The sequence below is a fragment of the Dunckerocampus dactyliophorus genome, chromosome 4 (assembly GCF_027744805.1).
Source record: "Dunckerocampus dactyliophorus isolate RoL2022-P2 chromosome 4, RoL_Ddac_1.1, whole genome shotgun sequence".
In the NCBI taxonomy this organism is placed as follows: Eukaryota; Metazoa; Chordata; class Actinopteri; order Syngnathiformes; family Syngnathidae; genus Dunckerocampus; species Dunckerocampus dactyliophorus.
This window is the reverse complement of record NC_072822.1, coordinates 23585121-23607714: the sequence shown is the minus strand read 5'-3', so window position 1 is coordinate 23607714 and position 22594 is coordinate 23585121. Positions and strand designations below refer to the sequence as shown.

At 38.7% G+C, this 22594-nt stretch overlaps 1 protein-coding gene across 3 annotated transcripts; it reads left to right on the top strand.

Annotated features, from left to right (window-relative positions):
• Nucleotides 1–536: 536 nt before the first annotated feature.
• tango2 (transport and golgi organization 2 homolog (Drosophila)) lies at nt 537–22124 on the top strand. Of its 3 annotated transcripts, none has more exons than XM_054774090.1 (9): nt 541–718; nt 1950–2059; nt 3054–3142; nt 9023–9142; nt 9237–9354; nt 17375–17442; nt 17560–17713; nt 17848–17952; nt 21664–22124. In XM_054774090.1, the coding sequence occupies exons 2-9, from the start codon at nt 2004–2006 to the stop codon at nt 21782–21784; spliced, it is 831 nt and encodes a 276-aa protein (XP_054630065.1). In that variant the 5' UTR covers nt 541–718; nt 1950–2003; the 3' UTR covers nt 21785–22124. The 3 variants fall into 3 exon arrangements, with proteins under 3 accessions (XP_054630067.1, XP_054630065.1, XP_054630066.1); XM_054774091.1 differs by having other exon boundaries at nt 542–718; nt 17563–17713; XM_054774092.1 differs by lacking the exon at nt 3054–3142 and having other exon boundaries at nt 537–718.
• Nucleotides 22125–22594: the final 470 nt, after the last annotated feature.

Genomic DNA, 22594 nt, shown 5'->3' with positions numbered 1-22594 from the left:
TTTTTTTATAATTGTTTTTATTTGTTCAGAATTATCTTATTGTCATTATAAGAAAAAAATAAGTAAAATCAACCAATTGGTAATAGTTTCCCCCTGCTATCAGTTATAAGTTCAGAATTTGTTGTTTTCTTAATCAGTATTTTTTTATCATGAGTCCTGTATTTATAACAATTTACGATGTTTTCTGTAAAGTACACATAATACATACAGTACATACAAAAGATTCAATTAAGGCTTTTCAAAATAAATAAATTTCAAAGCATCCTGAAGACTGAAAATATATTGTTGCACTCTGCTGACTTTTTGTTTGACTGTTGATTCATGATATTGATTAATAATACTTAATACGCCTTAGTAGGTATTATTGAGCTTTATTATTACAAACATGAATGCTTTTATTTTGTTAAATATTACACATCGGAAATAGAATTTATTCACATTACTACCGGCTGCATTGGCCAATCAGAGTCAACACAACAGACTGATATCAGTTGCGCTCGTTTTATGTACCAACGACACAGCGTGGACGGGATTATAAACGTCCAATGGAGGATAAACCGGTGACACTTACTCTAAAAAAAAGCGGACGGGACCAGAGTATAAATCGACATCACCAGTGGGAATGCCACCTTTAAACAGTCACAGCGAGTGGCGAATCAGTGGTTATAAGTATAGTAAAACATCTTTGCACAGGCGAATACTGCTGGAAAGATACCTGGTGAGCGTCTATACTTGTTTTTACATACATGGTTGACTACTAAAGTTTGCGTGATTTGCTTTTGTAAACAATGATATTGACTGTATTGTTGCTAACATTAGCTTGCGGTGTTAATTGCTTTAAATGCACAAAATAAAGCTGTGAAAGTAGACATATAGCCTTTTAATATGTAAATGTACTATGCGTGTTCTGTAATCGTATTGTTTCGTCATTGACGCCAAAACTTAACTTGTTTGTGTTAGCGCATACAGGTACTTGGTATGAAGCAGGACTAATAGTAAATTCACTTTTTTTACTTTAACATTCGAACTTTTTTTTTTTTTTGCCTTAACGTTTCAATTTACATCGATAGCTCGTTCACTTCCAAGGAAGAAAGGGCTCATCTTGTGTCGTCATGTTATGGATAATTGTATCCTGTTCGTGTAAATCTCATTCACGTAGTACTTCATATGTGTTTCGAAGTGCCGTCGTCTTTGAATTTATAACATTTATAAATTCTACATACTGTATATACTTTGCTGTAAGGTTCACAGCAGGTACAGTGTGCCATTTAGCTTGTAGAAAAGCAAAACTCAAAATATATGCTAAATCAGGGTTGACCATAGCCAAAGCTCTTTTTGATGGCCCTCAGCCTATTCTGAAAGTGAAATGAATTCATTATTAATACACAACTAATTTGTTGTGTCACCTATAACAAATAGCTTAGCATTGACATACATTGGATTGGTTATGGCATCCTTTAATTTTTCTGTATGTGTCCCTCTGTAGAATAAGTTTGGACACCCCGGCGCTAAATAAATTAAGCTGCATCAAGTGAATGACTATTAATTGTGATATGACTCTCCTGAGAACGTTTGAGTAACTTTTTTGCTGTATATTCTTAAAAACAGCAGAGTGCTCCCTGTCGCATAGAGTATTTGTTGTTTGTCTATATGTGCCCTGCGATTGGCTGGCGACCAGTCCAGGGTGTACCCCGCCTGTCACCCGAAGTCAGCTGGGATAGGCTCCAGCATACCCGTGACCCCAATGAGGAGAAGCGGCATAGAAAAAGAAAGAAGAGAAGAAGAAAATAATTTTGTGTGCTATGACCACACAGGTCCACACTGTGTATTTTGTTCTACAGAAATAATTACATAGTAATTTTGTAAATTTAGCGTCGTTACCTGCCCAAGCTCTTATGACACACACCCTCTAATGTTTATTCCTTGTTTTTCCTGTTGTCTTCTGCAAGAAATGACTCGGTTGTGAACGGGGAAAAGCCTGTCATCAATCTCCGAAGGCATCCATGTGTATCATTTTTTTCAAGTTTGATCCTCGGCCTGCATCAAAAAATGCCTACAGGTAAAACACTTTCAAATGCACTCTGCGGGAAATTTTCTTGGTTTTCGCAGCATATAATTGCAAGTGATTAAGTGAATAATAGTACACCAGTCGCATTTAGTACCTGAAGTACTGTGAACATTTGTGTCAGTGTCTGAAATAGCTCAAATGCGTGCACTATATGAATTAAGGTGTTGATGCGGAGCCCAGCTTTATTTAAATCCACCCAAGCCTGAGAGGGAACGTCCTACCTGGACATAGTCCATCTCTGTCCTTGTCTCTGGGAGTCTGACCCTGCCTAAAGAGATCAGATCAGAGGTGTTTGTGCACTGACTCAGACATTAACCTGGGGAAAGGTGAAACATAACAGTGTGTCCTCATTCGGCACTGGCTATATTTAGATTACTATTTGCAAATTATAATCTATTTGCATTTATGTATAATTCTAAAAGCTAGGGACTGATCTTTGTGAGGCAGACGTGCTCACTTTCTTTAATTAAAAGTAACGCAATATTCAGTGGGAAATATAGATAATTCAGAAAAATCCCTGAATCATGGAACAAAGTGTATTCTGAGCCGCAGCTACTTTTTATGGGTTGTTCCTTGATGATTTATTAAGTTTTAGAACAAACCGTGTGTTCAGTCATCTTGGTCCAGCCGCTAGGTATTTATATAATGGTAATGTGTCTCCTAACATGAAAAGTCTTAGACATGCTGTTAGATTGTATTGTTTGTCTGCTTCTTTTATTGAAGGAGCATATCAGTCCATGTGTACAATGTAAATAATACATTAATAGTACATGAATATATACATTGTGCAATAAAGGAAACGCCCAGTATAAAAGAGCATTGTCCTCCTACACCTAAGAAAAATATTTGCAGTTGGTTATAAAGTTAAGATATAAAAGCGAGTGTTGCTGGTGGTGATGAAGTTCACAGCAGCAGTGTACTGTATACCCAAATAACTGCCTGAATCACCGAAAAATACTAACAAGATAACCTCCACTATCCCCAGGCTAATTTTGGCTGCAAACAGAGATGAGTTCTACAATAGGCCATCCAAGGTTGCAGATTTTTGGGGGCCGAACGGTGAGGTTCTCAGTGGTAAGTCAGACTCGAAATCAAGTAATTGTCAAGTATTACTCGCTTTAAGGAATTAGCGTGCTAATTCTTTGCTTTCAACTTGAGACTGTTTTGGGAAAGCCCTCTTGCTCTTCTTCCAAACCCTCCTGCTAGCTTGACGTTGACATTCCTCTTCCGATTTCGGATCAACATTTGCCAGAAAAAATGTCAGTTATAAGTATTAGGTTAGATTCAGCTCCAGAACCCTCCCGTTTCATCTTCTGTCACCATTGTTCACTAGCGACGCAATCCAGGTTTAAGCTGTAAATATGCCTCACACACTTATTAGACTTTAAAAACTTTTAAAGTATGAAAACCACTCATGAACGATAATGTAAGATGATCCATGGCTGGCGAAGCTAGTGCTTCCGTAGCCAAACATGCTTGTGTGTCTCAGCACACTGTGGTGCATTCAAGGACTGTTGAACAAAGTGCAACATCTCAACATTTGACGATAAGACATTATCAGTGAAGCATAAAGATATAAAAATAGCGGGCTACCTAACGCTGGTACATGTATGCAGTACATTTTACCTGTAGGGTCATTTCAACCAATGGAGGGGACATTTGCCTACAACACCCCTCAGATTTTGTTATTATTCACATAGAATAGTCTATGTACCGTAGAGTACAGTACCAAGAATCAAAAATAATTTTTTCAAAACTCCAATTATTAAGGGAGTAATTAAGGATTGAATGTTTTGCATTGCTGTTAGCAACGGTGCGGCCATGCCCATTTATCTTTAAATATAATCCTTATTTTCTCCTAAACTATTAGTGCTAGGTTAACCAAATGTCCTTAAGGCAGGTTTTCATGCAGAATTCAAATTCAGACTGCAGTCAGATTTTCAGTGTTCTCAATACTTCCAAAGTTAGTCAAGATTTTTGACATTTTGTGGGGTCATTTTTGGCACCCAAAATCTCACCAATCTTTGTCAACCTTTGCATGTTATGTTCTTTGATAAATCCTAGGATGTAATATCAAAAAATTTGAAGGGTTTTTTTCCTTATTGCAGAGAAAAATGACAAAATGGATCAGCACCTGGCCGTTGCATCCTCTCCTACGTTGCCCCAACTTCATGTCTTGTGTGTGCATGATGTACATGCTTAGATCATCAGTTTACACTGTGATTAGTGGTTCTAATTAATAATCAGATTTATATGCAAAGATTGTTTTACTCTCAATGTATAAACATATAATGTAAATATGTTTTGGGGGTGTAAAATCACTCAGTGAGTGAGCATGCAGAACTGGATACCGCAGATTATTGCGCTAATCATGTGGCTTTTGACCTGGCATTGAAGAAATGATGCCAGACATGCCAGATGTTTGACTACCATATTTTAGAAGACATAAACTAATTTTAAACTAATGACTTTGCATGCTTGACCTTTTGGTGCCAAGCGACTGACCCTTAAAATCCAAACGACAAATGTCAACATCATCTTATTAAAAAGGTCTTCAGCTTTGAAATAGACAGAGGCAACTTGGTGTCTTTGGTACAATGCAATGTGCAAACATTTGCTCAAGGTGTCTTGATTAGTTTATAGTCGCCTTAATTACTCCATATTGCCAGTGTTTTGACACATTTTTATAGTGCGTTTTGGTGCTTCTGTCTCAACTTTGAAAATGTACCAGACTGAAGAATGAATCTAATAATTCTGTGTTGCTTTAAACCCTATAAAATGAGAGGAGTAGTCCAGCGATTACATAACAGTATCAATCATGACAGAAGGTGCTCTCTCTCCTGCACAGTTAGGACAAAATTAGGATTACCCTGTCATGAGACAGGTTTTGTACACAAAAAAGGATTACATGTTGTTTAAAATTTGTCCAAAGGAGATGTAGACTTGTTGGTTTGGAGGAGTGGTGTATCGGCAGCTGACCTAACTTCCAGTCCAGATGTAACAGTTTGTTATCATCACCTTGAGGTTTGTTTACAAAGATATGAAGAAGACTAGAGACAATGCTGTGATTCTTTTTCCAGTCTCCGGAAACCTGCCAGGGGTAAGTTGTTTGATTAAAGCTTAATTCTATTATCTTTTCAATAGCTTGTCAGAACAAATAATGGTCAGGGAATGCAACATACTGACCAGGTGAAACCTCATAATTCACTCATTCACTCAACTAACTAAGTACACTCTCATTCACTCTCGTCACATGTCTTGAGTCTATATTTGCCTTTTTTTTTCCAAGGGAATTGTGTCATCATAGTGTTATGCCTTTTATCCAACTCAAGGTTAAAGTTTGAGCTCAAGCTGCAAAATGAGGGAAATTGAACAGTTTTAGTGTTACATCATTTCAGTGATGTTGTCTGGGTACAGTAAACGGAGTACGTACTAACACATTTTGTGATTTTTCTCTGCAATAAGGAAAAACACCCTCCTAATTTTTTTATATTACATCCTAGAGGTAGCAAAGAACATTGTATGTCAATCTTGGAAAAAAGACCTGAGATTTTGGAGTCCAAAAATGACCCACCAAAATTTTCAAAAATCTTGAATAGCTTTGAAAGTATTGAGAATATTGTAAATCTCACCGCAGATTTGAATTCCACAAGGAAAACAAAGGATTATAATTAAAGATAAATGGGCGTGGCCGCACGGTTGCTAACGGCAATGCAAAATATTCCATCCTTTATTACTCCCTTAATAATTTGAGTTTTGCAAAAACATCTTTTTTTATTCTTGGTTTGTGTGATATACAGACTATTTCATGAGAATAAGAGCAAAATCTGAGGTGGTGTGGTTCAACCCATTGATTTCACATATAATGGCCCTGTGTTGTCACATATTTATGAATTCTTACCCACTTGGTGGGGAATGAGATGTCTTTTCTGTGGATGTCATCCTTAGCCACTTGGCAGTTGAAAATATTAATTAATAAATCATGCTGTTCCTTGTATACGGCCAATTAGTCAAAACAAATGCATATTTAAGAAAGTGTTATGTACTTTTTGCCTAAATTAAGCATTTTCAAGCATAAAAATGGCTATATGAACAAAAATACAAATATAAGGCATTGAAAAGACGCAATCAAAGATGTTGACGTACACTAGATGTCAGTAATGTCATTGTAATGTTCGCTGTTGTAATGTTCACACAAAAAACAGACTTGATCGCCGAAATAACCCCAAATAAAAATCCTTGGTAAAAACACTGGCTAATGTTTCAGCCGTAAGTCATGGAAAGCTGAAACTCAACACTGAACCCCCAGTGTCACTTCCTGTCTGCCAGTCACTCCGCACCCCCAGGGAACACATTTATAGCAACACACACAGTCTGATTTAGGCCTGAGCTTATTTGCTCTTTATTATGGCTACTATTATGTTAAAAAATGTATTTAGAAGGTTGTAAACAGGTTTTCTATGATCTAACTACGAAAATCCTACTTCACTTAGCACGGTCAGGTCTGAAACCGATTAACTGCGATAGACCAGGAATTACCGTATTTTCCAAATCTCCTCTTGGGTGAATGCCAAAACGTTATGCCCGGACACACTCTAAAATTAAAAGAAGGAACAACACATTTGCTTACACTTTCAGTTCCTTTACGTGCCCCAGCATTTGCGCATATTGCGTTGGTTAGCCTGATATAGAATACCTTACATTGGAATTCTTTCTACAAAGGTCAGCTGGCAAATTGAAAAATCGTGTTTGTGCTTTCAGTAAATGAATGACACGCCACATCACTCCTGTGACTCTGTGACCTCATCACATGTGTGGATGTATACAAAAGCAATTTTGTTGAAGGCTGTACAGCTTTCAATAATGAAGGAAAAGTGTAACTCTTGCACCACATAATCTAATACTCCACTCCATCACACGACATCCCCTCTTGCAGTAAACTATATTTTTAATTGACTAATGTTCAATACACATTATGGCTTTGCAGGAGAAATCAATCGTCCGTTTCTTTCTCCTGGAGGGGAGGGAACGTAGAGATAGTCCTGTTGTTCATCTGTCTCCTTCTCTGCTCTGTAAAAGAAGGGTCAAGACTCCAGCAGTGGGTCTTTTAATTGATGTCTGCTTTTATGCAATGTGACAGGAATAAATGGCACTGCCTTATCTGTGGGACTGGGGGGAGGGCCTGAAGGAGACGTAGCATGACAAGAAGGGAAGCAAGCTATAGCTCCCAGTGGGATCATCCTAGCTTTCCATCCACCCTTAGAGCAGTAGGATCATTTGGCTCCACTGGTCACTGTTAGTGTAAGTGGCCTGTCTTTATTGATCACCAGGAAGTGCAGTAGACTCAAACGACTGTTCCCTCCCCCTAGCAGTCAGGGAATGTGCAATGCCGAAAGCATATTTATTAATTTATAAAGTTTTTCATGATCAATAAAAATAATCTTCTGTTTAGAGTAGATCGAAGTAAAACTGCAAGATATTGATACACCCATGATCTATTTTGACACACAGCTTTCACCACGGATGAATGATGGTGTAAGACGATCGATGAACTTATGGAGTTGGAATCACGGTACATTTAAAATCTGACACGGCAAGTATTATTCCTCCGTGTTTCCCTGCGAGAGCGTACTGAATAGCATCCTGTCCTCTCATTGGTCAGTCAATGAAACTCCCGCTGATTGGTCGTTGTCTGTGCGACAGCGTTGCAAAGCTGAACATTTTTCAACTTTTTTTCCAAGCCAGCGTGTGCATGATGACATGAGCACATGTGCACAAAATGTAACACTCACAAATTTTGCGTGTTGCTTGGCAGGAGACTCGTGAGTATCGCCCTGTTGCGCAGGTTCTATTGAAAATGAATGGTCTGGAGCCCATCAAGTGTACTTAGTTAGTTGCTCATTCAAGCCCGGCATCTGCGGGGATGACCACTGTTACACATGTAGGTCTACTTCGGAATAAACGACTACTTTTCAGGAAGTGTTGAGTGCTTGTTTTGAAAATGTCTTTCAGCGATTGTTGTCGTTTCTTGCCTCTTTCTTGCCTCCGTGCAGAATTTAAAACTCTATTTTCTTCTGAGATCTTTAGTTTTGGGGGATATGTTGATGATTAGTTTACTGCAGGGGGGCACGTGACTGTCACGTCTCAAACAACGCAGGCAGGCAAACACCAGCTCCCCCTCCCTTCCTTGCACTCGTCCAATCACCAGGAGAAACGCCAAAAGAAACTGTCAAGAGGGGCATGAGAGGCAGACCTGCCAATATGTATGAATTTCTTGTACTCTGCATGCAATTTGATTCTTGAATACGCCTGTATGCTTCACTGTTCTCCATTTTGTTGCATTTCACTGGTTTCGGTTTCGAGTTCAACCTGTACAGTACAGATAAGCCATATGTTTGATATCTGCTTTTTTTCAGCCCCCAATATCGGTATCGCCATCAGCCCCAAAAATCCCATATCAGTCGGGCTCTAACTATAACATAAGTCAAACTAAAGACTGCTTTTTAAGATGGTGAGGAATGTGAAATATACAGTTGCACAAATGCAAGCAGTCGTACCAACCACTGATCAGGAAACTCCAGTACTCTCACTTCAATTCAAGTTGTCTTGCGTGATAATAGAGAGATGACACACGTTTTTTTTTTTTATTTTTAAAAATTCACAGTAGATATTAAGCCTTAACACAGATGCAGAAATGTAATTAATAGAATTGCTCAGATTCGATTTGGTGGTTACATCATGTTGGCCTTGCTACTTGCTGCTAAGCAGAATTCAATGAGCATAATCACAACAAAGTCCAATAAATACGAAAACGACATACAAGGGGCGGACGCGCTTACTGTAGTTGCAGAGATGGTTGTGGCTGGCCATTGGTGTTCTAAGAATACTGTATGTAGTCTTTGTAAGTAAATGTGGGATTAATAAGGTTTCTTGCACTGTTATCACACAAATCAGGTGTGGACCTGGAATATGGTAAGGAAGGAGGATCATGGCTGGGGATCAACAAGAGTGGCAAATTGGCTGCAATCACAAACTACCTGGAAGGACGCCCCAACACAGATGCACAAGGACGAGGTGACATTGTGTTTCCATCCATCTTTATTAATATATACAGTATGTATTTTTAAACAATACTGTACATGTAAACACCATAATTACCATTCCACAGGTTCCCTTGTGTCAAACTACCTAGTAGATAAGGAGTTAGACAGCTACTCGTACCTGAAGAAGATATCAACAGAAAGTCACTTGTACAACGGCTTCAACCTCCTCACAGCAGAGTTCAAGTGAGTGAAAGATCCGTTTAAGAGTTGGATATGAAACTATGACACAGATTATGAAATAGTTGTGTTTTTATTATGGAATGCCCAAGCCACCTCATCTGGCTCCTCTCAATGCGGAGGAGTAGCGGTTCTACTCAGTCTCTCCCGGATGACAGTGCTTCTCACCTTATCTCTAAGGGAGAGCCCAGCCACCCTACGGAGAAAACTCATTTCGGCCGCTTGTACCCGCGATCTTGTCCTTTCGGTCACTACCCAAAGCTCATGACCATAGATGGGTTGGAACATAGATCGACCGGTAAATTGAGAGCTTTGCCTTTCGGCTTAGCTCTCGCTTCCCCACAACAGACCAACGTAGAGTCCGCATCACTGCAGACGCCGCACCGATTCGCTTGTCGATCTCGCGTTCCATCCTTCCCTCACTCGTGAATAAGACCCCAAGGTACCTAAACTCCTCCACTTGGGGCAGGATCTCATCCCCGACCCGGAGATGGCATTCCACCCTTTTCCGACCGAGATCAGCTGGATTTATGACAATACCAATGTGCTCTTGCAAATCCATCTTACTGAGGTACAAACTGATTGATTTGTGACTGATGGGGGAAAAAAAGTCTTAGTTTTAGTCTTTTAATTTAAGTTTTATCGAAACCATTCAACTTTTTGTCATGAAATCAAATGCAAATACCATTTAGACCCGGATATAGGACCATAGAAAACAGTCTGAAAAAGACGACTCTGCTCGTCTTATACAGATACAGTAGTTTGCGTTAACGTCAGGTCGTTTGTCTATGAAAAAGTACTTGATACAATCTTGATATTTCAGTTGGCCACCGTATTCACAGTATGAAGTATAATTTGTTTGCTGCTTCAATGTTGGCATAAGACCGACGTAATTTATTGTTTTACTTACCTGACTGGTTGGAAGAAGTCCGGCGTAGTGCGTCAAAAACAGGGCACGCTGTACAGCGTGAATCCAGTGGTGTTTAGTCAGGTTAGTGGTGCACCCTCCCTTGCATGATATGATGGCGTTGCAAATGTTGCAATACCCGAACCGTTCATATTTCGTGCAGAATTTCAGCTTAACTATAGAGCGCTGTCACACATTGTCCATGGTTGAAATGGATGAACACAAACGCTTCCTGGCTTTTCTTCTTCGTTGGTGTTATGCGGCCATTTTTTCCGTTTAACGGGCTGGTCGATCACCAAAAGTAGGAAGAAAAATTTTTAAAAATGAACGATGCTGGGAGAATCGCAATGTTAGGCCCAACCCTACTTATTAGTTAACTTTTTGCACTTCATTATGTCTCCCAAGCCGCAATGTCCCAAAGAAAAAGAAAATTAACATAAAACGTTCAGAGAGAGGAGAAAGGCTTGCCAGTATTGGCCGCTCTTTTGGTCCCAACCCTTCGACTGTCGTGATCATCAAGGATAAAGATTATTGAATGCTAATGAAGGCTAGAGGGGTCATAGATTCTGTGCGCTGTTTCAAAGCGACTTGGAAGGAGAAGAGAATGCTATCCTTCCAGACTAGCCTCGGACAATATTTTAAGAAGGTAGAAAGGCCTGCAAGACAACCACAGGGATAAAATTAAGGAGTTCTCTTTTTTTATTACTGTATTTTATATGTGCTTCAGCTGTTCTGTGTACAGTGTGACTGCCTTAGGAGTTCATTTAGGTATAAGTTCCAACATACACTGAAACTTGATTTACATCACGGTCGAGAAACGGAACTCGTTCATAACCCGAGGACCACCTGTATTTGGGATGCACGCACGCACTGCAGGAGAGACGATGCTTCCAAATCATGTTCTGTTATATATTTAGAATTTTTGCATGCTTTTTGATATAATTTTAAAGTTTGTCCATGTCTTTAGTCGGTGTAGCGGTCATGGCTGAGGGCAAATGGCCGCTTTAAAAGTGCATTTTAGCAGTTTAAAAAAAAAAAAAAAAAAACAGCTGGTAAAAATAGCAGTGGGGAAAAAAATATCCAGGTATTAAATCCAGCAGACAACATATTTGACTTGTGTCATGAATACCAATGTGAACACTGCACCAAAATACATGCCAGTTATATTATTTTTATTTTTGGTCTCGACCAGAGTACGGAAGCACCATTGTGGATGCAACGTTAGCAGACAAGGGAGGAGTATAGATGCAAATGTTATAATGTTGATCAGTAATGCAGAGATATCGAACAGCTGTTGAGCAGCTAGAAAATATGATTAATAAAATATGATGAACAAAATACAACTAATCTAATATTGAAAAACATATTTAAAAAAAACGATGGATTCATTTTGTTTTTTTCCACAAAAAAATGCGTTTTGAAAAAGCTGGGGTCACCATGTCACAAATGAATTAAATCAAATAAATAATAAAAACTCATATGGAAAATTGTGGACATTGTAGCCAAGTGATCAGAACACTCAGAAAGGGAATATCTTCAGGAAGATTATTGTTCTTCCCTCCATTAGAATTGCAGACATACTGAGAATCAAACACATAGTACCTGTTTAGATAGAGATAGTATTAAGACGGTATAGTCGGAGATTTGCTTATATGTTAAAACATTCTTTGTCTTTCCCTAGCTTTATAACTGGTCTCTCTCATTGACAGACATACTGTACGTAGTCTTGATTTACAAGGAGCAGCTGTTCTGTCTGACCTTGACTAATCAAACGCTTGTTGTTGATTGTCTTGCTTGTTAAGCTTGAGTAGCATTTTTTTTTTTCTTCTGCGTTTTGCGGTGGCCTTCGTGCAAGTGATTTAGTCATTTACAGCCCTTTCTTTCCCTGAAAATAAGGCTGGTCTCAGTGGATTTAATAGCAAATATTTCATACATATTTTGGATCTTATCTGATATATGCTCTGCTTGATGTGCTGAAGGCATAACCAACATTTCATCTCACTTTGCAATAACTTTAGGTTCCGATCCTCCTCCATGTCACTCTAACTTATGAGTAAATTCCCAGACAAGAGTCGTTTGAAATGAATATCTCCTTGGTGGTGAACGGAGTGTTTAATACATTTACAAGTAAACACAATATGGCTTAGAAAGAACTTCAGAGAACAATAACAGAACCTCAAACCATGCATCATAGTCTCTGTAGAATTGTGTGTGAATTGGAAAAACCGTGATGATTCCGATATTATCATGTCAAAGATGAATAAATAGTAGAGTAGACAAAAGTCATTGACTAGAGGGGCCGAAGAAATACCTTTTTGTTACAAAATAAATTAGCTTTTCTTTATGTACTAAAATTCAAATTACAGGGTTCCTCCACAAGTATGGAAAAGGATGGAATTTGATCAAAAATGTCTGTCTGTTTTCCAAAGCCAAAGATGATGTGTATGAATATCTTGTTTTTCCTGTACCACAAAGAGAATAGGTCTGCTTTCATGGATGACAATGAAAATGAAAAAAAATATTCACATTTGAGGGGCTGAAATCAGAGGATATTTACAGTTTTTTAAATAAAAAAAAAAAAACAAAAAAAAACGATCCATCGAACACCAAAATAGTTGTCGATTAACTGGCAGCTCAAATGATACACATCTATTTACTGTGTCTGGGGAAAAAAGTAGAAGATTTGACACCATTTTACTACTTTCAAACAACAACCAGGGGGTTATTTTCGGCCCATGGCTCTTTTTTTATTGGCCCTTGGTATATTATAAAAATAAAATGAATTCATTATTAATAAGGTATATTATCTGATATTATGAATAACTATTGCTTTTTTATCTACAGCACAAATGTAAGATGTTTTGTTCAGATAGCTAATGACCTACATCAGAATAATTGTAAGATTCTTTAATACTCAAAATGTATCAAAGTGGGCTCTTTTTTGCATGTGGGCCTCTGTGTAAAAACTTTGGACACCCCTGACTTAGGATAACAATATTAATATTATACAAATTAATATTTTTGACCATGATATCAGCTATCTCAACATTTTCAATGGGTAGATGATCTTTAAAAATGGTTAAATGTTGTAAAAAAAAAAAAAGAAAAAATGTAAGCCCACCTAAATGATTACCTTCTTGCTCTACTGGCATTGTATAAAATCACTCCAGCCATATCTAGGAAACGAATAATAGCCGGCGATTAGGAAACTGCTCTGCTGCTTCAGTTTTGAGGACTTTTCATTAGAATTCTCCCAGCCAGCATGCAGATGACTTCTCTCACAGAGATAAAAAGGACTACTCTTCTTGCCTCATTCCCTCTCTGTAGCTGTGACCCCCTGCTGTTCATTCAGCGGAGCTGGAAATCCGAACCTCCGCATGCTGGTTGGGACTTTAAATGAGGACAAGTCTTGCTCTTAGTTTCATAAGCAGAACATTTTGCCCCCATCAACACCTAGATAAAATGGATCCGTGTTGATTTCGCTGCTGCTTGTCTCTATAATAAGTAGGGATGTAAATCTCTATGTGGAAAACGATTCGATACGCAACTACAACGATAACTACATTAAATTTTATGTAAAGGGATATCAATTTTGGAAATATGGGTCATTATTCAAAAAATAATATACAGTTAGAGTTTTTGCATGTTTAATGCGAGCAGTGTTTTGTCCCACTGTTTGACAGTCCTTCAACGCACCTTCTAACTTTGTCCCACGCTGCACAGATAGACTACTACACTGTATTTTTACCCTTTTTCTTTCATCTCATATTTGGTCCCAAATGCTGATACTATGTGGGAATGCATAAAGGTAAGATTTTATGACCTTATTGAGTGCTAATGTGCATATTTGTTCGGTACACAACCTCTCTGAAAAGCAATGTCCAGGCTCGTACTGGTGGATTTTGGGTTCAAAAATAATACAGTATAGTTAGAAGCGGCGATTTGTCCCACTTTGTCTGACCGTCCATGAACGCACCTTCTCACACGCTGCACAGACACTTTATTCATCTTCAGGAGAAATTCACACAAATGGACTACTATACTGTATTTTTGTATTGGTACAGGAAAAAGTGTGCATCTTTCAAGAAGACCATGATTTTGAAGCTGGACAATGCTCCATCTCATGCATCCACTGTGTGGCTAGCTACTAAAGGTCTTAAAACGGTCTTAAAAAATAATGACATGACCTCCTTGCTCACCTGACATAAACCCTATTGAGTACTTGTGGGCCCTTTTTAAATGTAAGATTTACAGTGAAGAAAAAAGGTACACCTCTCTGAACAATGTCTGGGAGGCTTTGGTTGCTGCTGCACAAAAAGATGATAGTCAAATGATCACGAAACTGACAGGCTCCAGGGATGGAAGGCTTTTCCGTGTTATTGAAAAGATGTGTAGCTATATTGGTCACTGATTTAGTTTTGGAATTGTCAGAAATATTTATTTGTAAGGTTTGTGTTGTTTGTTTTATTATTCCGGCTTAAAAAAATGAAACTAGATGTGAATGTTTTTGTTTTTCTTTGAGTTGCCTAATAATTGTGCACAGAGAGATATTCTCAACAAAACCAAAACCTCACTTTCGCTTACTTAAATATTCAAGTTTGAGGTTTATTAACATTTTGGATTGACCAAGAGCTCTGTTATTGTTAAATAATAAAGCTACTAATCAATAATTGAAATTGCCTAATAATTGTGCATGCAGTGTAAAAAGGCACTCGTTGGTTCAGACACTCGTGTGCCAAGGTGCTTCGTATGGGTGACTGTAGTGAAGTGCCGGCGGTGCTTCAGTAGCCTACCTTCTTGCTTCTCTAGCAAGTCGACGTAGTCCGTGACGATTTCCAATCACAGCGACATTAGATCCAAATAACTTTGGTCTTTTTGTGAGAGCCAGGGCTTTAAAGCTAAATTTACCAATCAAAATACCCTTTTCTTTGTCCATTTCTGCCGAATATTTGTTCCCGCTTGTGGCCACTGCTACTTCCTCAAACTACGGTGTGGGCCAAGGGTCAAACAAGATGTGCGCACATTATCACGCATTTAAAAAAAAAATAGCGCCGTTAAAGGAAACTTTTGTTAGCAAGTTAAATTTGACAGCCCTAATCATCATTATTATTTTTTAAACAAAACCGACAATAAATAAAAGTCTTTTTTCTCTGTTGATATGCGGAACCACTTCCTGCTGTCTTTAGTGTTGTACAGTACATACAGTGGTATGAAAAAGTATCTGAACCTTTTGGAATTTCTCACATTTCTGCATAAAATCACCATCAAATGTGATCTGATCTTTGTCAAAATCACACAGATGAAAAAACAGTGTCTGCTTTAACTGAAACCACCCAAACATTTATAGGTTGTTATATTTTAATGAGGATAGCATGCAAACAATGACAGAAGGGGGAGGAATAAGTGACTGAACCCTCTGCCTAAGGAGACTTAAAGAGCATTTGAAACCAATTTTTACCAAACAATTCAAGTCAGGTGTGTGCCCAATCACTGATGAGTGGTTTAAAGCTGCCCTGCCCACTATAAAACACACAGAATTGGTAAGAATTGTCTTGATGAGAAGCATTGTCTGATGTGCACCATGGCTCACTCAAAAGAGCTGTCTGGAGACCTGCGATCAAGAATTGTCGATTTGTATAAAGCTGGGAAAGGATACAAAACCATCTCTAAAAGTCTGGATGTTCATCAATCGACAGTCAGAGAAGTTGTCTACAAATGGAGAAAGTTTGGCACTGTTGCTTCTCTCCCAAGGAGTGGCCGTCCACCAAAGATGACGCCAAGAGTTCAGCGCAGAATCCTCAGAGAGGTAAAAAAGAACCCTAGAGTGTCTGCTAAAGACTTACAGAAATCACTGGCACAGTCCAATATCTCTTTGCACACATCAACTATATGTAAAACAATGGCCAAGAATGGTGTTCATGGGAGGACTCCACGGATGAAGCCACTGCTGTCTAAAAAAACATTGTTGCTCGTTTAATGTTCGCAAAAAGGCGCTTGGACACTCCACAGAAGTTTTGGCAAAATATTTTGTGGACTGATGAAACCAAAGTTGAATTGTTTGGGAGGAACACACAACGTCATGTGTGGAGGAAAAATGGAACAGCTCACCAACATCGACACCTCATCCCCACCGTGAAGCACGGTGGAGGGTGCATCATGGTTAGGGGCTGTTTTGCTGCCTCAGGGCCTGGACAACTTGCAACCATTCATGGAAAAATGAATTCAAAAGTTTATCAGGATGTTTTGCAGGAAAACCTGAGGCCGTCTGTCAGACAGTGGAAGCTAAAAAGAGGATGGATGCTGCAACAAGACAATGATCCAAAACACAGAAGTAAATCAACTTCAGAATGGTTTCAGAAGAACAAAATACACGTTCTGTAGTGGCCAAGTCAAAGTCCACACTTGAACCCCATTGAGATGCTGTGGCATGACCTCAAGACAGCGATTCATGCCAGACATCCCAGGAATCTGACTGAACTACAGCAGTTTTGTAGAAAAGAATGGGCCAAGGTTAGTCCTGATCGATGTGCCAGACTGATCTGCAGCTACAGGAAGTGTCTGGTTGAAGTTATTGCTGCCAAAGGGGGGGCCACAAAATATTAAATGTGAGGGTTCAGTTACTTATTCCTCCCCCTTCTGTCATTGTTTGCATGCCATCCTCATTAAAATATAAAAAACGATAAATGTTTGGGTGGTTTTAGTTAAAGCAGACAAAGTTTTTTCATCTGTGTGATTTTGACAAAGATCAGATCACATTTGATGGTGATTTTATGCAGAAATGTGAGAAATTCCAAAGGGTTCAGATACTTTTTCATACCACTGTATGTAATGCGTGTGTGTGTGTGTGTGTGTGTGTGTGTGTGTGTGTACTATATATGTACTGTACTTTAGGTAGCCAAACATGTTTGTTTACAGACAACAACGAAAGTGACTCATTAATCCACAATTTATTGTCCTCCACTAAGAGTGATTTGCCATTCACGGATGCTTCTTTTGAACATAATCTTTCTGTATTTGTTTTTCATTGGAAATATTCTGTTTGTCACAGCACACTTTCTTAAGCTCCTATCATCATTATGGTAAATATGCCAATTTTCCATTTTACCGTTTCCCATGTAGAGCCAAGCAGGATCATGTGTGTTACTATGGGAACAGAGGCAGCACTGAACCTATTCATCTAAAACCAGGTCTGATTTTTTTTTTTTTTTTTTTTAATATCATTACTGCAGAAACCATTTTACTCTTGCCTTCCCTTTCCCTGTGTTATATTTTGCATTTGTCAATATTTTGCATTTGCCACTCAGCAGGAATCTACAGCTTGAGTAATTCCCTTCTGGACACCCCATGGAAGAAACTGCTGCAAGGAAAACGGCACTTTACCAGCGTCATCAGCAACCAGTCACTGTCCTGTGATGGACTGGTGCAGGAGCTGCTGGGCGTACTCAATAATGAAGAACTGTACGTGGAGACCCTCAGTCATTCTTGTAGCTATTGTGTGCATTCAGGAGTTGTGTAAAAATAATAAGCCACGATACATAGACATCGTAGAAATGGAGACCAAGAAACCTGTTTTTGTGTGCATTGTTGGACAGGAATTGTCCTGATCCAGCTCAGGAGAGCCAGGGTGAGGGTACCAACAAGTTCCTGCTCCAGGCTCTATCAGCTGTATGTGTCCGCAGTCCTGAATATGGCACAAGGTTAGTCACCATGCCTGTCACCGCATTTCAAGCAAGGCACCTGATGGTCTCGTGGTTGACTCGTCCGACTTCAGTCATCGGCAGCATTGTTCAGTCTCCACTCAGTGACTTTGAATGGTTGTCTGTCACGCGCACTGTCATGTGGTTGACTGGAGACCAGGGGCCTCATTTATAAAGGTCGTTTTATACCACAAATTTGCGTCAACAAGGGCAAAATGTGCATAGTCATCTTTGACCGCAAACGTTAGTATTTATAGGAAAATTTGATGCGGAAAAGTGTGTGTATTCCTACACATTTTTTCACTCAACAGACACAGGAATCGGCGACGCCCGATGGCGACACAATTAAATTAAACGTAGATGAACTATAAAATAGCAGCGCATATATTTCACTATGTGTAAGCCTTCTTCTAATTGCAGCTATATTGTATATTTTTATTTGTCAGAGCCTAGATCTCTAACTGTAGATATGTATTTAAATAGTTCGATTTGAACACAGTTATAAAGTGGGTTGTATTATTTCAGTATTGTTTATTTTGCTACATTTTTAATCGATATTAATGGCATAGCACTGTATAAAAAGGTTGGGATGTTTTTCTTTTACTATGAGTTCCCAACAGGTGTGCAAAAACACTTAACACTGTATTTTTCTATGTCTAAAAATCGTAAAACGTGGATTGCAGCAAACTATAAAGGTGACTATGGGGGTGTTATTTTATTTCTAGAGGCAGAGCTCCAGATTATGCACAGTGGCCCAAATTTTAGGGTTTGCACTCACAATGAGGTTGTCAACCCTTTTGGAAGTCAGTGGTGGTCATTATATACACCATTATAATAACATCAGTCTGACTCACGGTGCCATCTTACAAAGAACACTTTACTAACAGCACTAAATTCATCGCAAAGTAACTTAATACTCAAAAGGTATATGTACAAACATGTCCCAATATGAGTTTAAAATGGAAAAAAAAACATTTTAAAGTTTTCCCATAAGGCATTGTGTCGGAGCAACACATTCATTGGGCGCTGCAATGACGTCAGCTTCCCTCTGGGCTTTGGGCTCCGGGTTGTCTGGCTCCCTCTGGTGGACAGCAACACTGCAGGGCCATTTTCGATGCTTTCTATGCTCCTCCAATTAAATGGTTTTCTCAAACTAAATGCATTCTGGGAACACTTTAAAATGTTGACGTTTTTTTTTCATATTAAACTCATATTGATACATGTTTCTATATTTCTGAGGTATAATGTTTCCGTGTTAGTTGCTGTGTGATGAGTTTGTTGTTTGTAAGATGAAACCGCGAGTCAGACTGTTATATTGAGTAATGACCTGCAATTTCCAAAGGTTGACAGGCTTGTTGAGTTTTTGCATAGCTCATGATGGGCTCCTGTCAAATAAAGAGCTGACTTGTCCTCACGGACTCGTTTGTGCGCGCCACAATATGCCACTTTATGACATGTCCATGTGCGGCTTATACACCGGTGCAGCTTAAATAAGAACAAATATGGCTTTTCCTCTAAATTTAGTGAGTGCGGCTTCTACACCAAAATTTCCAGTACTTGACCAATAAAGGGGAACTGTCTTCTTTAACCACCCTGTTTCTGTCCCCAGCTTCAGGAAGGTCTCTTTGGTGGCATCATATACACCTTAAAATGAAATCATATGTGTACAATTATTTATTACAACTTCAATATTTACTGTAGGCCAGAAACCACCAGCTTGTCATCACACCTAACAGCTCAATCAGTATCATTATCATCATACATTGAAATAGGCTCCAGCATACCCACGACCCAAGTGAAGACTAGCGGTGTAGAAAATGGATGAATGGATGCATCATATGTTGAGTTCAAACATAGTTTCATTTAAAACGAGGGTCTCCAACCATCAAGCCGTAGCCCGGTGACGGTCCATGAGCAGGACCCAATCGGACCGTGGCGAACTTTCAAAAGCAATGATTTAAAAAAAGATCTGTCCCGCTTAAACAGCACGGTATACAACCGTATACAGTAAAATCAATGTCCAAGGTTATGAAAGTGCAGGTGCATCCGACTTGCAGCACAATTAAAGCTACTTTGACAAAAGGAAATGAAAGGAGAGGTAATCTATTTGTGTTTTATGTGACTGGCAACATTTACATTGTACTATATTTACAAAGCACATCTCCACTCAATGTGCTCATTTGTCATTAAATGCAGGCATCATGTCTCTATTGAACAGTTATAAAAATACAAATGGTTGAAGCAAATATGTTTTGGTGAGCTCCTCAACATCAGCTGGAAACCTAGTGCTAGCTCACTATCTACTTGTTGGTAGCGTCACTATCTTAAAGCTGGATACACTCCCTGTTTCATATTAAACCACTTAGACACACAGCTAATGTTTTGAAGACAAGACACTTAATGTAATGATAAAGAGCAAGACACTTTATAAAAGTAAGTTAGCACATAAGCCATGAACGTGATAGCCACTTGTAGCTTAACTAACCACATTACGTACTTGTATGTTTTTAAAACAAAATGTCACTGTGGTAAAAGTCATATTTGGAATCCGAAGACCAGAGGCTAGGCGGAAAACTAGCTAGCTGCTGCCAGTGATGCAGACTAACAACCAGGCAAAGCTTGTAAAAAAATAAATAAATAAATAAATAAATAAATAAAAGATGCCAGAAAGTCGAACGGCAATGACATTGAAAGGTGAGCAATCACACACGCCGGCATCAAAAGGCTTAGCCTGTGACAAGCTGTTGTCAATTGACGCCACATTTTATATACTATTTTTCATTCTCACTGTAATAAGGGACAAAATGCGTCCCTTGTCAACTCAATATGGGATGTGTACTTTTATCTGGTCGCATATTCATGGATAGATGAAAAATGTACTCGCAATGTCGCAAATTTCGCAGCCTGGAGCCCGGAGTCTGGACTCTAATAATGTTAAAAACCGTATTTAGACGGCCGTAAACATATTTTCTATCTTCTAACTATGTAAATATTACATTTAGAAATAAGTGAATTTCCACAAAGTAGGATTCCTTATCACAGTTGGGTCTGGAACCCATTAATTGCGACAAACGATGGATTACTGTACATCTTCGTTTCAATCAATTTTGACTTTTGGAGTTTATAATTCATGTTTAGATCTCAAGTATACACAGCTACTTCTGAAATGTAATCTCACATTTTGAATATCACGACTCAAATATCGTACAAGGTACAGATATAAGCCAAACATCTATACAAACACCAAATTGATTGAGTGCCAATCATGATACTGTATTGAAATCACCTTGTATGTGTGTCAATTTTGGTGGCACAAGTAGCAGGGGCGACTCCGGCGTGGAGGTGAGATTTATAATGAGAAGACTGTGTACAAGTGTGTGTGCTGCATGGTTTTGTAGATCTGAATATTTTCTTGCGTGCATAGATTCTGAGGTTTGTGAGTATGCCATGTTTTGGGATGGAATCCACACACTATTTATAAATGAGGCTCCACTTCCTCATGACTTTGAACAGGATAAGTGGTAGAAAATGGATGGATTTTGATCTGTCTGGCGAAGGCTCAGGCCCAGTCCCTGCCAGAATCATTACCACAAGCTGAACAATTTCAATTAAGCAAAATTATATTTAAACTGAGTAAAGTTGTGTTTATTTTTTTATTTGTCCTATTCCTGTCTTGTCTTCTTTCTATTTAATACTTTTTTGTTCTTTCAGGACGAATACAATTATTCTGATTGACGCAGAGGGCAACGTGACCTTCACAGAGCGCACCATGCTTAACTGCGACACAAACCACTGGCACACCAGTTCTTTCCAATTCAAACTGCACACATGAAGACATAATGAAGGAAACTCACTTTGTGCCTCACAGCCTCCAGCATCCTTATCACCAAACCATCCTTCTTGGCCCCCATACACGTCACCATAGCAACTAATAGTAGCACAGCAGCTACCAGTTTTTTATGTCTTATTTTTTATCGCATTCAAATTACAGCTAAGAAATATTTAAGTGATTGCCAAAGATTAATTAAGTTGGGGGGGGGGGTTCTATGTTTTTAACAAGTGCAGACTTATTGCGGTTTTTGTCCGTAAGCTTTGACTTTTACAATCCTGCAAAGGACTGCTTCAAGGAAGGAGCTCTTTCTAGCAGCTTGATAATAAACCTGTGTCTTATACACACACACACACACACACACACACACACGCTCAAAGAATAAAATACATATTCTTTTAAAATCCAACTCCTGTCATGATGTGTTAATGCAACAGTTGGTGTTTATACCTGTGTAACTATAAAGGAAGGCATCTAAAGTGTGTCTGTGTTGTCTCTCTATTGGAACTTGTAATTCATGTTTATCTTATCTGTTTTATTAAAACAAAACTGTGTTGCGTGACAAACTGTTAATGTTTAACATGTTCCATTTAACATGAGTAATAATGGTAATATGGTCAAGGAAATACTGCCATCTAGTGTACGTAGTTCAATTTAGTTCATTTTTCTAACAAAAAAAAGTTGGGTAAAAAATGGTTTTACTAAGACGACCCTGCTCAGTTTTGATATTGTCATTTAATAATTTGTATAAATTAGGGATGCCCTGATTGCCCAACGACCAATATCGGCTGATTTTCATGAATGCATGTGATC

Bases quoted from the DNA above. Each gene is read 5' to 3' on its own strand.
- tango2 (XM_054774090.1), top strand. From the start codon at position 2,004: ATGTGTATCATTTTTTTCAAGTTTGATCCTCGGCCTGCATCAAAAAAT. The intron at 2,060-3,053 runs GTAAAACACTTT...CACTATCCCCAG, and splicing joins GCATCAAAAAATGCCTACAG to GCTAATTTTGGCTGCAAACA. The intron at 3,143-9,022 runs GTAAGTCAGACT...CACACAAATCAG, and splicing joins GAACGGTGAGGTTCTCAGTG to GTGTGGACCTGGAATATGGT.